General features: G+C 37.2%; 1 protein-coding gene, 1 long non-coding RNA gene and 1 pseudogene across 3 annotated transcripts; all 3 read right to left on the reverse strand.

The window, feature by feature from the left end:
- Positions 1-53: 53 nt before the first annotated feature.
- Positions 54-4,560, reverse strand: LOC127431337 (uncharacterized). Of its 2 annotated transcripts, XR_007895575.1 has the most exons (4): positions 4,445-4,560; positions 3,996-4,048; positions 1,716-1,926; positions 54-1,354 (listed from the first exon to the last, which is right to left on the reverse strand). It is a non-coding gene; the product is annotated as an uncharacterized LOC127431337 (long non-coding RNA). The 2 variants fall into 2 exon arrangements; XR_007895574.1 differs by lacking the exon at positions 4,445-4,560 and having other exon boundaries at positions 3,996-4,285.
- Positions 4,561-7,078: 2,518 nt separating this feature from the next.
- On the reverse strand, positions 7,079-8,920 carry LOC127431334 (protein c-Fos-like). The gene is made up of 4 exons (XM_051681734.1): positions 8,844-8,920; positions 8,223-8,456; positions 7,394-7,501; positions 7,079-7,278 (listed from the first exon to the last, which is right to left on the reverse strand). Exons 1-4 carry the CDS (start codon positions 8,880-8,882, stop codon positions 7,141-7,143), a joined length of 519 nt encoding a protein of 172 aa, XP_051537694.1. The 5' UTR covers positions 8,883-8,920; the 3' UTR covers positions 7,079-7,140.
- A 678-nt stretch (positions 8,921-9,598) lies between these two features.
- On the reverse strand, positions 9,599-17,538 carry LOC127430532 (transmembrane protein 223-like; annotated as a pseudogene).
- Between the last annotated feature and the right edge of the window lie 105 nt (positions 17,539-17,643).

A 17,643-nucleotide genomic window follows, 5' to 3' on the forward strand; every position in this document is an offset into this window, starting at 1 on the left:
CCACATCCATTCAACTCCTAACTGTAGCCCCCTACTGCTGACCAACCCCCAAAGGCACACATCCACTCAAATGCAGTCAGGTAGCAGTTTTTACTGTGTGAAAACAATGATCACATGCACACTTTGTGAAGGGATAATTACCTGATTAGTAAAAAAGACTATATCAATGACAGCATAAAAAAAGAGCAAGTAAGGTGGATTTGTGGCCAAGTTTTTTATTTATTTTCTTTTAAGTTGAATCACAATCTATAGCACAAGAATACCTCCATATGAAAAGACATGGTAAAAAGAGAGAGTAGGAGAATGTACGAAAAGAGCTGAGATAGTAACTGATTTACAAATGAGAGGGAGACAGAAGAGACAGGACTTTTTATTCATTAAAACTAACTGGAAACCAGTGCAGGATTAATTGTATTCTAATCAGAGGATTGATCGAAATTTGGTTCTTCCTGGTTGTTGTATTAAAGCGGTTATCATTTTAAGCATTTTAGGGGCTGTTCACACCGTATACATTACTGCATCCGTCTGCATATTTTTTTCAGTTGTATTCCTATCTAAACTAGGAATCCAATACATCACTAATGAAGAGTGCATATTGCACATATTGCCACTCATCAATGGCAATCTGTTTGATGGCCTACCACAGAATTTACTATTATTAGTCAAGTAGTGTTGTAGTGCATATTTGTCAATGTTTAATGCTGTAGTGCATAATTGTTTTTGAAGTAAAAACAAGCTGGTTAATTGCAGGTTAATTTTATAGTGCATACTAGTTAGTTCACACTTGTTTTTGTAGGGTATCTTTGTTTTTGGAAAGCATATTAACTGGTTTAGTTAAGACTAGTTTTTGAAGAATGTCCTTGATTTTGTAGTGCATACTAGTTGTTGTAGGCTTTACTGTATATACTAATAAGTATTGGATGCAGTGGTACATTTTAAAAATATTGAAGTACACACTATTTGGTGTTGTGCATACTACTTTAAAGGTCATGCTTTTATAGTGCATTTGTTTTAATGACATAAAATTTGGTTAGTTCCTCACAGAAAGATATCACATAGCGCACAAGTCATATTAACTACTTTTACGGGTGTTTTTTTTATTTTTTATGGAAAAGAGCAAAGTCAACATTCTGCTGAATTCTACTTTTGTGTTCCACAACATGACAGCGAGAAAATTATGACAGAATTTCCCACATGGAAGCATCTTACCAACTGCCCCCACAGTCCAGTAGCTGATGAGCTGACCAATGCAAAAAGCAACATCCTGGAAAGACAAGTACTGTTTCATTCCCTGTTTCAAAACGATTGTTGGCAAAGAACACAATGGCGGCATAGTTCCTGCAGAGAGGCATGGCTGAGTTAGTGAGAGGACAGGGGAGAGAAGTGTGAAAAGTATGACAAAAGAGAAGAGTGTATGAGGAAAAAAGTGAATGGTGAATGAAGGAGAGAGACCAAGCAAAACAGTAAGAAGATGAACAAAACAAGAAACATCAGGTTTTTTTAGATGTGTATTTGGTAGTAATAAGTCACAAAAACCCTATATGTTGTGCTTGTTTGTCAGTACAAAGCATTTAATTCTGAAAACATATTAACATATTTAGCAAATATAAACAATCTTAATAACAAGAACAGAAAACAAAGTCATATTTAATCAGTCAGACAGCTGCTCTGCACTACATACTAGGGAATAGTAGGAATACATGAGAGACTCTCACCTTGCCAGAATATCAGACAGGAGAAAGGTTGGTGTCGCTGTCCTTTTCTGCATATCGCGGCCCCCTTCGGCATGTCGCGGTGCTGTTTTGCGGCACTCTTCAGCCAGTTGCGGCCCGTTCGGCATAACACAGCGGCCTGTTTCACGGCCAGCCCACCAGGAAAAGTCCCGGTTCTCCCTATGGCCAGTCCGCCCCTGACACTGATGACGTCCTAACAGTTGAAATTTGTGTTATCCCACTGTCAATATGATAAATTAATAATAATAATAAAAAAGGCATGGAGCCTCTATGTGTATGCAACTGCACAAAAAGAAAAACAAAGCAATATACACCACATTATACATAAGCAAAATACATGCAAAGGTTAGTAGAACCACAGACCTCGGTGAGGAGGGATCTGAAAAAGAAGCTGATTGGCTATGGCAATTTTTTTTTCCTATTTCATATACAACACACAGAAGTACAAGTTTTCACAGTTTCCAGACTTTTGCTTTCTAGTTATGTACAAATTATGATATAGGCCAGAATGTCCAATACGTAGTCAAGGTATAAACATGCCCTTTCGCATGTTGTCCTATATAACACTTTTAAAACCAACCTGTTTTTTTAATATCATTATGATGCCTCCCCTTTTTATTCTCTGTTACAGAGCTGTGTCTTTATTACAGCCACCCTAAGTAATCTTTTCACTTCAGACTTAATGATATTTTAAGATCTATTTGTGGATATCTCAGAGCCGGTTTAGTCAGTTTTAGATGGTGCATCTCCTCATATCACTGCACTCCTACCCGACATCCATAAAAATAACTCTACACTATTCCTAAGTGCTGTACACTACACAGACTCTGTAGGACTTCATACTTGTCTTGTCTTGATGTTTACTGGCCACTTGACATGCTTGTTAGTGCTGATAATGAATCTGCACGTTTTACTCTACTCTTTGTTGTGTTTTTTTTGAGTTACAAGAATGTCTCATACCTCATGCTATAATTCTGCAGTGTATACTGATATATGATCAGCTGTTCTTTTTGCTGTTTTAACTTTAACTGTTGGATATAAACAATTTTCACTGTACATCCAGAATCTGGATCTTTCGAACTGTCTGTACATATCTGCATCATAGAGTAATATGTTTGATTTTGTTATTGTTGAATTACTAATGGAAGGCATCTTTGTTATAAGTTTAATCATTTAGCTGGAGATCAACTGATAGAATTAGAAGGTTTAACATACTTAGTAATTTCTCGTCTCTTGTAAACACAGACTCACACCAGCCAGAAAAAAGCTGAAAGCATGTCTTCTTGTTTTTATCCGCACTCACACCTCAATTCAGCAGACAGCACATCTCTTTCTCAATTAGGCAAACCGGACTCAGCCCAGATCTCAGACAATTTTGGTTGACCAAACTTAGGCCAATGTTCAGCCAAATTAATGTCTGTCTTTGCTGTGTTTCTTTTGGCTGACCCGGACTCACACCACACTTCAGCCAAATGCTATTTCACACAAAGGCTTTACAATTCCACTGCCAAAACCAAACCTGATTAGGGCCAAACATGCTTGCTATCTGGGCAGATTGGAGGGGGATTGTATGAGACGCTCACAGATTTGGAAAGTTCTGAACTGGTCCATGGTGTTGCTATGCAGAATTTCTATTCTAACAAGGCACCTGCTTCCATCCGAATTCTCACAGCACTAGACAATGATCACAAGTGTTTATAAAACGCTCATAAACTACATTAACCACAAGGGGTAATCTATTAACTTGTGTACACATCTTCATCCATGATGGTGGTATTCCCCACAAAAACATCTAATTCCATAGACATTCTCATAAAAGGATCAAATAAAATAACAAGAAAATAATATGATAAACATAACATACAATGGTCATTACCGCTTGGATAACTTAAAGAAAATATAATTAGCCTAAAGATTTGTACATTTGGACATCTAAGAATGGTCAAAAAATGAGGGTAACTAGCCAGATGCACTGAATAAACACATATTTTTTTTTTATCTTTTCATATTTAAAGACACATCTTAAAGGATTTATGACCACTGTAACTTGCTTGAAAGCTCCGTAAAATTAATTATCTAAACCGTATTATTTATGTATTTCAGGGCCACTGGAAGATCACAGTCAGTGTAGACGCTTGACAACTGACATTTAAATATAGCAGAGATAGACTGATAGGGTTTTGGAACGCGGAAGTAAACGTTTGCAGGGTAAACTTCGACAGCGGTGAATGGGAGATCACAGCAAATATTATTTTCACTTACCCATTTGCTCCAAGACCAAAAGAAAAAATCCACTCTTTCGTTTGAATTACTTTCTAGAAGAGGAAAAAAAAAAAAAAAAAAAGATGAGAGAAGATGCCAAATTTACTGTCACTTTCTCAGCAGCTGTAATAGAAACCCCCTCGCAGCTGTGGTAATTATTTTTTCAAAACTTATTCCAAGGTAATATAACACAAATAATAATGTTATAAATATACAATCAATATTTTAAAAAATATATAATATTTAAAAAATGCGAGATTTATGCTGAAACATAGGACGGAAATGCGTCATCACAGTCTGTGAAAAAGGTCTATTGGCGTCTGCGGTAGCGCTCTCTAGCAGGCATCTGCGCACTGAACATGATGCGCACGACACGTGTATCATTCTCTCGCGTTGTGCTGAACTAGTAATAAAAACAAAAAATACCAGAGTTATCTGTGAGCACTGACCGTTTATGTGATAAGTTGTAATGGCAAAAGAGGATGCTGTCAAAATCCTCGCATTTGTGTGGCTCTGGCTGAACTACATTCTCATTATAAACATTGCCCTCCATCGACTAGCGTTCATGCTGCATTATTGTGTGTCTGCTTATGTGTGACTGCCACCTGCTGCTATGGAATTAGTAAAACGCTGTATATTACTGGTTTTCTCGATCGCTTTGGCTCATTTTTTGAAACAGTCTTAACATTCTCTAAACTGTAAGTGCAATTGTCACAAATAAATAAATAAATAAGTTCTGTAAAAACTATAAATTGTATCTCCTCACATTAACTATCACTACAAGCTCCCTTCTTCTTGGTAGACATCCTGTCACTCTTGTTGGTCTGGCCAAAGATTTAGCAGACATCACAAACATTCCGTGTCATAGATATTTATAGAATATACATGTATGTCTGACAGATTTTGATAATTGAATGGATCATTTTGCATTTGGCTCACATGATGAAAGAATGTTTAGAAGTTGTGAAGAATATGACAATTTCACTGAGAATCAACTCATCAGTTCTGATCAGCAAGCCATGTTCATTTAGTTATTGTGCAAATTGTAGAAAATTGTACTTACTCTTTTGCACACGTGCAATTTGCTTAAATGAATAAGAAATTCAAATCTGGTGTGAACAAGAAACGAATTGTTCTGAGATTTGAACATTGTTTTGAAAAAAATAAATACAAATAATAATAATAATAATAATAATAATAATAATTATAATAATAATAATACATTCTCATCCGAGAATTGAGCCAAAGCGATTGAGAAAAACTGTAACTTGCACACTGTCAGTGGAGACAAATGAAAAAGTTATAACCAAAACAACATTTTTGGAACATTCTGTTCTATCCGTTGCGCTGCGTCGTAACGCGTTTGGTCTGAACGGCCCCCAACTCCTGGGTACCTTGTCCCAATGCAACATCCCCCCCCCCCCCCCCCCCCTTTATTTAGGCTTTTAGGAAACATGCATTTGATTATAAAATAAATCATCTTTGTTGTGAATAACAAAACCTTCAGATAAACAATTAAGCTCATGTCACAACATACACAAGATCTTGAATAAAAACGTATTTTTAAAGAAAAAAAAATTGTGCTATGTTTTAATTATATCTCAATTGATTAGTAAAGTTTTGCAATCTTCATCATGTCACATATTTAATATTCCAGTCCAAAGCAATGCCAACAAGCTTATCTAATATCTGGGTGTATTGAAATGTTTCTTGAGTGAATGTAAATGGTTGCTTCGAAATAAATGACAATTTTGGCTAAATAAATAAATAAAAAAATAAAGAAGGTTTATGAACAATTTACATAAATTGTGGATTAATTAGCAAATTTTTCTAACACTACAGTTTTTGCAATTTAGACGAGCATTTAAAAAAAAAATTGTCTTAAAACAGTGCAGGCAATACAGTGTTTAAGATTTACATCTATTGCATCAACATAATTTCAATTGCATGATGAATTTCCATCAAACTGAGTAATCTTTAAAAAAAGTACATATTTTGAAGTATTTAATTAACCTGATTCATATTTATGCATGAATGAATAGTTCACCCAGAAATGAAAATTGTATCATCATTTACTCACCCTTATTCCACCCCAGATGTGTGACTTTCTTTCTATTGCTAAACACAAACGAAGATTTTTTGAAGAATATCTCAGCTCTGTAGGTCCATACAATGCAAGTGAATGGTGACCAGAACTTTGAAGCACATAAAGGTAGCATAAAAGTAATCCATTCGACTCCAGTGGTTTAATCCATGTCTTCAGAAGCTATATGATAGTTGTGGGTGAGAAACAGACCAATATTTAATTCCTTTTATCACAATGAAACTCCAACTTTGACCAGCCCCGACCAGAAGGTAGCGATATGCATGATGGATTGGAACTGCCTAAAATCAAAAGAAGAAGAATGTGAAAGTGGAGATTTATAGTAAAAAGGACTTAAATATTTATCTTTTTATTTATTTATTTATTTATTTTATTCTAACACCTATCAAATAACTTTTTAAGACATGGATTTAGCCACTGGAGTCACACGGATTACTTTTATGTGACTGTTATGTGCTTTCTGTTTTTCAGAGTTCTGGGCACCATTCACTTGCATTGTATGGATGTACAGAACTGAGATATTCTTCTAAAAATATTTGTTTGTGTTCTGCAGAAGAAGAATGTAACACACATCTGGGATGGACTGAGGGTGAGGAAATAACGAGAGAATTTTCATTTTTGGGTGAAATAACCCTTTTATTTATCATAATATTGATTATTTAAAGATGACTCAATTCAGTATGATAGAAATTTGTCATACAACTGAAATGCTTAATTCTTAGATAGACTGAATGATTATTTTGAGTGCACCTGTAAACAAAAAGTACTGTGTTATGATAGCAACATGGTAACTGTTTCTATTCAAGTTTTACATGAAAATGAATCTGTTTAACAAAATATTTCAACAAGAAACTGTGGAATCTACGGTTTATTACCAAAACAATTTAAAAAAAAAATTTTTAAAAGGTGCATGCAATATATAGTTGTTCAATGTAACATGGAAATATATTTGAGCATTTTGCTTTGTAATATAGGCATATTTGTTATAAAAGGCTGGTCTGAACCAGCAGACTCAGCACAAAACATGACCAGCATTCATGTTTATTCTGGGTTTAGATCATTGAACTTGCAAATGGGCTTATGTGCCTCAAAGACTAACTCTAGTTTTTCTCTCTCCCTTTCAAGTGCAGCGATCTCTTCCTCCAGTTGTGTCTTTTCTTGTTCCAAATGATCTGATTCCTGAAATGGATAGCACAAGGGTCAAGACATCTACGATGTACCATTAGCTGACACTATTCATACAGCATATGATAACAGAAAAATCTTGATGGGGCAGAGGTCTATTCAAACTCACATTCTGTAATGTGTCTAGAAGCTCACGCCGACGATCCCGACATCTTGCAGCTGCTACTCTGTTCCTTTCCCTGCGGATCCTCATCCTTTCTAGCTCCTCAAAGGACATCTATGAAAGGTGAAAAAGTGTATATTTAAAGGCTGGGGGGTCTTTCGCTGAAGTGTGTAATTTCAGCACCACTAGCGTCAACAAAATAAATTACAAACACAATCACTGTTTTCAAAATGATTACAGAAAACTTCCCCCATTTTCCATTGGATGTAAACAGATAGTCCCGCCCAAAACTCACATCATTGGTTGAGTCAGTGTTGCTGTTTTGGCCTGGATGGGTTGCTCAAACAAATAGAGGAATGATTTGATAGAGCCACAGAGCCAGTTTTACACTTTTAGGTGAAAGCAACTCCAAAACGGTTTACTTACTGACTCTGTATATTAAGCTGGGAAACAAGAAACAACTTTTAAAGCTTTGTATGACATAAATTAGCTTTATGAACCAAGCATAAAGAGATGATGCTGCCATTTTATGGTTGATAACAAGAAAGCATACTCATGCAGTAATTCCGCCCTACTCCAAATATGTTGTTCCTGTTACTCACCCATTGGCACCATTTCAATGTGATCCATCCTTCTGAGTCAGCGCTTTAATATTCCCGCTAAAATACTACAACACTGACTCATTCCATAGGTCCCTCTGTGATTCAGGTGTGAGTCATTTTCCTTTTTTTAAATTTTATTTTATTTTTTTTTACCATAAATGAGTCAACGAAATCCCTCAAGTCTACTTTCACTAAATTGCACATTGAAATCTCAGAAATTATCAGAAACTCACATGTATATGAGGGTGTCCTTCTGCACTGTCCCCCACTGCTCCTACACTGGACAGGTCAGAACTGGAACTCTGTGACAAACAGGAACAGTTTGGCATGGTGGACGGTATCACTGGGAATGGTGTTTCCAAGGTGGTCTCTGATTGGGAAAGTAAAGAGGACTGCAGAAACCATTGAAGGTCTGGACTGGTTGCAATTACATCAAGATTTGGGTTGGATGTAGTCTCAGTGACATTCTGCAAAAATACAAACTTTAAACACAGCTGTAAAACAGCAGATGAAAAATAGTTTACCTCTTGAAAGAAGTTACTTATTAACAAAATTCTTCTACTGGATTCAGTCATTTTCAACACTCAAAAAATATTTGAAGATTTATGCATTTCAATTTCATAACAAAATTCCATCAAATCGAATTGAGTAATCTTTAATCAAATAATAATAATAATAATAATAAAAACTAATAATAAAAAAAATTTCTTATGTTTCTTTTTCTTAACTATACACAATTCAGTATGATAGAATTCTGTCACGAAATTGAAATGCGTAAATATTAAAAATAGGCCTAAATAATTATTTCTTTATTTTTTGAGTTAAGTTATCATCATTTCAAAGAAGTTACACACCTGACGTACGTAAAGAGCTGTTGCTATATCCGTATCCATCCATGCTGGGGAAATCTCGGAATTCCGCCTATGGTAAAACGGTTCTCTATCTTCATTGTGATTCATTGCCATGTCGCACCCCAGCGTTCCGTAACGGGCGTCATGATAAAAACCGATTGTATCCTGGGAGTTCATACTGTTTCGCCCTGTGAAGATCGCTGAAATCCATTTTATTAATTGAAATATAACAAAACAGTTCGCACGTGGAATTTTTTTTTTTTTTTTAAACAAAACTATGATAAATCCATTGGAGAGAATGGCGAAAACATAAACCAAAACGAGACCACAAGATAAATGACTAAACTATGATAAAATATTAGAGAGAACGATGAAAAAACCCAAAACACGTGCTACAACTTTTCTTAAACTGATTCACCGCCTTGCCTCTCTCTCTCTCTCTCTCTCTCTCTCTCCCTCCCTCCTCCCCAAATGTCTATAGTTTTTCAAATTAGCGCCTTTTTCTCCTTCTAGAGCACTATCTTCGTGCCTGTAGTGCCCAAAGCAAGTGATATCTGAGCTTCTTTCAAATAGCGCCAAATGACTCACTGAATTCACATTAGTCTAGGATTTCAATCAGGCTAAACATCTCTTTGTTCAAAATCAGTGATTCAAGAGCTACATCAACTTCCACAGTTCACACCCTGCACATCTTGAATTTCAATTTCAGACATCTTTTGCCAAACAAGTGACGTACAGGTTAGTTATTTATGAATAAGCTAACCGTTGTAGAACTGGTAGTACATCCAGTTGGTTGAGAGTGAATCACGAGACAACGCATAGACGAACTGTTTGCACTGCAATAATGGCACAGATGAAGAAACTATCAATGACACATAAACTGCCTCACGTTAGTCTGCATGTGGATGTATAGGCCTACTGTAATAACAATACTAATGGTAATTTGAGACTGATATTGAATAAACATTAAAGGGTAGAATTTACAAATGAAAGAAAGTATTGATGTGACAACTATAATTTGAACAGTGTGAGTCAGATCCAGATGAGCTATAACAGGGGGTATGACTAGGCCTATGTGTCATAATTCAGATCAAAATAAAATGACACAAATATAAAAGGAGCATATGTATTTAATCAGTGTCAGCACAAATGACATATTTGATCATCGATTTCAAGCTTAAAGGAATAGTTCATCTAAAAATGAAAATTCTCTCATTATTTACTCTCCCTCATGCCATCCCAGATGTGTGTGATTTTCTTTCTTCTGCAGAACACAAATGAAGATTTTTAAGAGAATGCTTCAGCTCTGTAGGTCTATTCAATGCAAGTGAATGGTGGCCAGAACTTTGAAGGTCCAAAAAGCAAATAAAATCAGATTAAAAGTAATCCATAAGACTTCAGTGGTTAAATCCATGTCTTTAGAAGTGATATGATAGGTGTGGGTGAGAAACAGATCAATATTTAAGTCCTTTTTTTACTGTAAATCAACACTTTCACATTCTTCTCATTTTTTTTGCAATTTTTATTCTTTGTGCATGTTGCCACCTACTAGGCAGGAAGGAGATTTTAGAGTAAAAAACGACTTACATATTGATCTGTTTCTCACCCACACCTATCATATCATAGATTCTTTAGTCATAAATGTATTTATTTACATTTTTTACTCATTAATGCATAACACAAATACAATCATTGTACAGATTATTATACATATTATTATGAGTAGCAGTTGTTGGGAGTGTATACGGACCTGTTGTGAATCAACTGCCCCTGTGTGTGTGGGTTTGTGATTTTTTTACAAGCTCCGTTTACAAGCTTTTTGCATAAAAACTGCACAAGTTTGCACAATATCTTTCCATATTTCAATTCTTGAATTCCTAGTTTATCTCTATAGTATTGCGTATTTATTTTTATTGTTTTCTCTCATATTTTGTTTTTGTATTATGTTGCATTTACTGTATTGCTACTATCTGTTTTTGTATTTATGTATCTGCTGTAATGCCTCAACTTCCCCCGTGGATGAATGAAAGCAGTAATTTATTGTATTGTTTTGTACCATAACTATTTCTTTAAGGTTTCCAGAGGAAATGTCACGAACAGTTCAGTTATTCAGTTTATTTCTTTTATAAGCATTGCGTTGTTTTCTTCCATAGACAAAAAAAATAAATAAATAAAAATAAATAAAAAATTAAAAAAAAGAGAAGATGAATAGCAAATGTTTGACATCCACAGTGGACTGCAGACACACATATATGTAAAGGATATATTATAGGGGGTCTGAAGGCCCCAACAGTTATGTCAAATAGTTTAGGATTGTTCAGTGTCTTACTTTGTCCAAAAGATAATACAACTTGTAACCTTTGACTTTAAGAGGGATAAAGGAAGGCGATTCCTGTCTATGTGCATGACAGGTCCTTGAGTCAATGGCACTGTTAGATGATGAGCTCTGAGTGGTCCAAGAGGTGACTGAGTAAAAACTGTGACCTTTCCACCTCCCTTATGCAGAATTACATGACTGACAGAATGATGGCTGAACAAATGTTGCCACGCCAATGATTCCACCACCTATGACAACAGAAAAATTACTGTTAGAGAGCTGGCTATTGTGCAACTTATAAAATGCAATACTGTCAGAATGCAGTGCTGAGGCTAACCAATAATTAGGTACCCAAGAGTGAATCCATACCTCCAGGCATTAGATCCGAGGTTCATGTCAAACCTGAAGAGTCCTCCTAACTCGGATCTGACATTTGAGGCTCACCACCTCTATTTGTTTTTGTGTCTCGAATACTTGTGAATGCAAAGTGGGCCAGGTATGCCCAGAACAGAAACTGACCACCACAAAATATGGCCAGGAGTCTGAAGAAGAGAGTCCGGTCATGTTCGAAGAGTATCACACCCTTAGCGACAGCAGTAGATGTGAAGGTGTGTACATTTCTGGCTGGAGTGGCTATTTTTGGATTGTCGAGCAAATGGCAGCGTTAATGGACTCAAGATGGTCGCGATTTCTTTTACTTTAACAAACTGCGTCGATGTAGACACGAATGTTCATGAAGAATGAATACCAGTCATTAGATAAGCTGAAATAAAGGTTTGACATGACCTCGCACTGAATAACAAGCAAAACACATGATTGCATAACTGACAATTTGTTTTCTGATCTGTGCTCTGTCGAATTGTTTTAAGTGTTGCCCATGAAATTTCAAAGGACACTGTTTTGTATAGAAACACAGTATTACTGAACATGATGAGAGGTTTGACCCAGAGACTATTTGCTTGACCAGCACCAGGGCGACGCCATGCTTGTTCTTTGTGCTACGGGTGCAACACTTTTTTTTTTTTTTATCGTTTTCCTTCTTGAATATTTTGTTAGACAAACAATGAATGTTTAGGAAGATACGCAATGATTATTTTTTAAAGTAATAGAAAACAACATGTTTCATATAAAACAATATGGAAAGGTCCTCCACATATCCTACAAACAAAAACATTATTTCCTTTCATGTTAATTGTTCATTAGGCATCATTTCATAATAAATAATGATATTTTTATATTCTTCCAATTATTATTAAGTTTAAATGGGTAATGAGGAAGAGTGTATAAAAACATTGCCTAAAAGTTCATGAAAAAATTGGAAGAAGGCTGACATTTTTGCATAACCCCTGAATGGTATGGTGTAGCCATATGGCAAATATTTTTTTTATTTTTCACCTTTTAAGTTGCTTTTCTTAACGTGTTTTTTTATAGATCGTGGATCTGTTAGACTGTTGCATTTATTCATTTATTTGGAAATGTGTACCGTAATAGCTATAATTGCATTTATGTGTAAATAACACAATAATTATTTGTTTTTCTTTTTTTCAGACAAAAATGATGTATGCACAGTGCTCATTTTTGATTGACAACAATGAGGATATGCTAAGTTTTAGTGATGCATGAAGAATGCCCGATAATGATTTACTCAATTTTAGTTTGTAGAAGTTCCAAGTGTATAAATACATTAAAGTAATATTAGTTTAATTCAACTGAAATTATTTTACATTTTCTATTGTGGTACATAGTTTCCACATTGCAACAATTCCTTTTATTTAACGTTTTTCTTAATTTATTTTATAATTAGGTCTAATTTATTTCTGAAAATCATATGGGAAAAATATTCCATCGTTAGAACATAATGTGTACCATACAGGTTTAAGGGTATTATGTCCAGCCTCCTTGTCATAGTAAAATGTTTAGTTTGTTGTGCTCCATATCTAAGACTAAGATATATGGTACATACACTATTTCTGATGTATGACCCTCTGATGCATCCAGTGTGAAACGTTACATGTAAACCGTTACCCATTACTCATAAATCTAAATGACTGTCATGTTTATTTATTTATCTATTTATGACAACATAAAATCAAAATGGCTCATGAAAGTATGCAATACTAAATACGGGTTATTGAATATTAGGACTGTAGTAGGTGAGGCTCAATTATCTAGCCTTCCTCTAGGGGTGTCGGTCAAAACAAAATCTTCGACCAGATTCAGTTCAAAAAGGGTTTATTGAGCCATTTATCCCAACAGCAAACACAACAGCAGTACAGCAGGCTTGACAGGTTAGATTCGTGTCCCCATTGTGTGAGTATTTATTTAAATAAATAATGTGTGTGGTTCTGCAATAAAAACAGAAATAAAGAAATAAAGAGATGAATTAACCCACATGTCTCTCGTTATTCAATAACATTATTCACATAAATAAAATATGTCAACATAATCCCAGGTAATTATTAGGTTAAATGCCAATAGAGTATAAACCAGTCTAAATCACAATTAAATCTTATACAATATTGCCATCTAGCGGTTAAATATGGCAAAGGCACATTAAAGAAAGGAGCATTCCACTATACAGTAATTTGCATAATATGAACGCGAAGCACACACATCGTATACATAAACTTCAAATAAGTAGACAATCACATTACTAACGTGATAATAACATGTTGAAATATACAACGAACCAATATTGAGTCATAAAATATAGTATTAAACAAGAAAATATGAGTAATAAACGAATGCAATTATTAGGCAAATGAGCTTAAAAGAGCGCGCAACCCAGCATGAACGTTAACAGATGTTTTGAGCTTTATGAAATATTAAACATCATATTCACACTTGAAAAACTCTGTGACTGACAGTTATCATTTACTAGCCTAACTGAACAGGTTACTCACATTCATTCATAGACGCACACTTCAGTACACGCATTTGTTACAGGTCCCGGGTATAGGACCTGAGTGACAGATTAATTTTTGCCTGAGAAATCAGGAGAAAAGAAGATAAGACACAAATTAGTGGCTTTCCTCAGGCGTGACTTGTCAGCGTCTTTATTAAACTCATTTAATTTCTTTTTTCCTCTTAATGTAAAAATATGCCTTCTTAATAATAAAAGCATATTCAACATATATATTACTCTGTAATATCACTTTCTTTACAACTTCACCATATGTGAACAATCATCACATCTGTAATCACATATAGACACATATACATACATATATAATAAAGCAATGAAATAATAATATTTTTTTCTTAATTATATATTCTACCTCTGGTAACCTATCACCATATAATTCACTCAAATACTTTAATATTAAAAGATGACCCGCAAAGTTAGCCATTTTTAGGTTTTCTTCTGTGAACAATGCTGAAATATAATTGTGCTGGGTGTATGTATAACTGTGCAACAGTTACACCATTAGTACTGCAATCTGAAATTAAACATAACATTTGTACAGAATAACCATTGAAAACTTAAATCAAACATGTGATTTAAATAACAGCACATTACAAGACATATGTGGAGCCGTTTCACTACTTAAACACAAAAACCCAGCTGAAAATAATCTCAAAATACAATGGCTAAGGGGGTGGGCACTGTTTTGGCCCATTCACTTGCATTGAACGACTGTTCCAATTGCTCTGTTACACTCATTACAACAGGGGAAACGTCTCGGTTACGTTCGTAACCTCAGTTCCCTGAGAGGAAGGGAACGAGACATTTGCATTTATTAAGGCATATGGGGAGTGCCTTCTTACACGACCAATTTGAAACCTCTCTACAATAATGTCAATATTCTAATATTGGCTATGGTGTTTGAGCCCTGCCTGTTTTGGCACAAACTGTCCGCTATAAAAACAGGTGCACAAACACCATTTCCTCAGAATTTCTGACTGAGAACAAGGAGTGCATCGCTCGTGCCTCAAGAACTCTGAGTCTTGTAGCGCGAGTAGCGTTCACAATGTCTCGTTCCCTTCGTCTCAGGGAACTGAGGTTACGTACTCAACTGAGACGTTCCCTTACGACTCAGTACACTTGACACTGCGTTTATTAATGCATTTGGGGAACAGAATCCCATCACGCTGCACTACACGACATAACCTCCCAGAAAGGAAGCACGATGCCGCAGTCTCGTGGGACGGCGACTGACATGAGTATGACGCAGTGAGTGACCCTCGTGTTGGGCCAGGAGGGGAGCACTCAGAATGAATATATTAATTAACTCCTTCACGAATCCAGTCAGGAAGGGAGATTATTTACAATGTAAGTGCTTGTGACTTAAAAATTACAATAGCCTGAATGCAAGCGGTTGTGTAAAAAGATGGAGAGCTTGTCCTTAAAGGGAGAAGCATAAGTAGATTTATATATTTGGCCAATGAAATAGCAAGCGCTCTAAACAGAGAGGACTTGTGAAGAGAGAGACATTACGTCTAGGTTGTAAAACCTTGCAAATGTGTTTTGAGAAGACCATCCTGCTGCAAAACATATGTCTTGTAAGGACATACCATTCATCCATGCCCATGAGGAGGCCATGCCTCTAGTTGAGTGTGCTTTAACACCAACTGGGCAAGTCTTACACTGCGACTCATAAGCCAGGGCAATTGCGCTTGAGTCAGCACTGAAGAGGTCTCATGTGTAAGAGATCAAATTAATGCCGCCACCATAAACCCAAATGCTTTTTGAAACAGCTTCAGTGGAAGTGTTCTCCCCAGTTTGAACTGAGACAGACACTGTAGAATGGCCTGAATGTGCTCGCTCGTGAGGTGCTCTTTGCCCAGTTCACATTGAGGCCCAAGATGTTGTTAAGATGTTGAAGCAGTAAGACTCTGTGCTGGCATAACAGAGCCTCTGATTGTGCCAGTAACAGCCAATTGTCGAGGTAGTTCAAGATGCGCACGCTGCTCAGTTTCAGAGGGGCGAGAACCGTATCGATGCACATTGTGAATGTGCGAGGAGCCTGAGACAGTCCGAAGAGCATGACTTTGAATTTTCGCTGTTCCCTCAAACGCAAATCTCAAAAACATCCTGTGATATTTACAATTTTAATACGAAAGCATGCATCCTTCAGATCTATCGAAGCAAACCAATCGTGCGTGCGTACATGCAATAAGATCCGTTTCTGAGTAATAATTTTGAATGGGCACGTTTTTCACGAGGAGATTATGTATTTCGGCTTGTAACACTTCAGACGAAACCGTGGAAGACAGAACGCTGTTGAAAAAGGGTGGCTGGCGTGCAAATTGGATCGTATAACCATGTTTGATCGTTTTTTGCACCTATTCTGAAATACCTGTTAGGGCGCATAATGGGACAGAGGGCCATTTGGTTTGCTCACCATACGATATAATGCGTCGTTCTCCATAGGCTAGCGGTTGTGCATAATGTGTGGGTTTTGAAGAGGAAAAGGGCTTTTTTTTGAGAATGTGTGTTGTTCCACAGCGCGAAGCGGGCGCTGATACAGCTGCTTCTGTTTGGGCCACGGCTTGCGTGGCCTCACCGGTGGCTCAGCAACGGCAGGTGCTGGCACTAAGGCAGCAGGTATGGGGCTTTTAGTCGGGTGCTAGCTCGAAACAGAGCGAGGGCAAACCGGCTGTGATGTACTCCGTTTTGGAATAAAGTGTTTCATAGCCTGTGATTGCTGCTGAGTCACGATGTAACACTCAGCAAACTTATTCACAGAGCCGCCAAAGAGGCCGGCTGGAGACACTGGAGCATCCAACAGAGTGGCTTTTTCCCTATCACTCATTTCTGTGAGGGTCAGCCATACATGCCGATCCAGAACTACCAGGTTGCCCATGGACTTGCCGATGGCCTGCGCAGTGACTTTCGTGGCATGCAGAGCTATGTCTTCAGCGGTGCTGAGCTCTTTGAATGTCTCTGGATCAAAGCCTTGCTCGTCTATTTGCTTGAGGAGCTTGCTTGAAATACCTGTACCTGGGGCACCACCATTGCGTGGAGTGCTGATCCAGCTTGTCCTGTCGCTGAGTAAGCTTTTCCAGCCAGTGTGGACGTTGTCGACATGGCTTGGAAGGATGTATGGGCCGTGGTTTCCAAGCCCTGTCACTCACTGGGCAGAGGTGTGCTGCTACCGCCTCCTCCACAGGGGGTAGTTGGGCATAACCGTTTTCTTCCCCCTGATCCACATGAGAGAGGATGGCGTAACAGTGTGAGTGTGCTGAGAAGGGTGCGCGCCAGGACTTAGACAATCCGTTATGAACTTCGGGGAAGAATGGGGCAGATTTGTGGAATGCGGCCGCTTGACGGCGTCTGGACTGCAGGAACCATTCATTGAGGCAAGACTGTTCAGGTTTCTCTGTGGGAGACCACTCTAGATTAAGCTCTTCGACCGCCCTTGTAAGGACGCAGAGCATCTCCTGTCAGTGGTGCGTGCATGCTCCTCGCCCTCGCCGGGGGAGAGGGGCGGCAGCATCATCCACTGACCACTCACCTGATGCAGCGAGAGACATGACATTGTC

Source organism: Myxocyprinus asiaticus, chromosome 40, assembly GCF_019703515.2.
Source record: "Myxocyprinus asiaticus isolate MX2 ecotype Aquarium Trade chromosome 40, UBuf_Myxa_2, whole genome shotgun sequence".
Taxonomy (NCBI): domain Eukaryota; kingdom Metazoa; phylum Chordata; class Actinopteri; order Cypriniformes; family Catostomidae; genus Myxocyprinus; species Myxocyprinus asiaticus.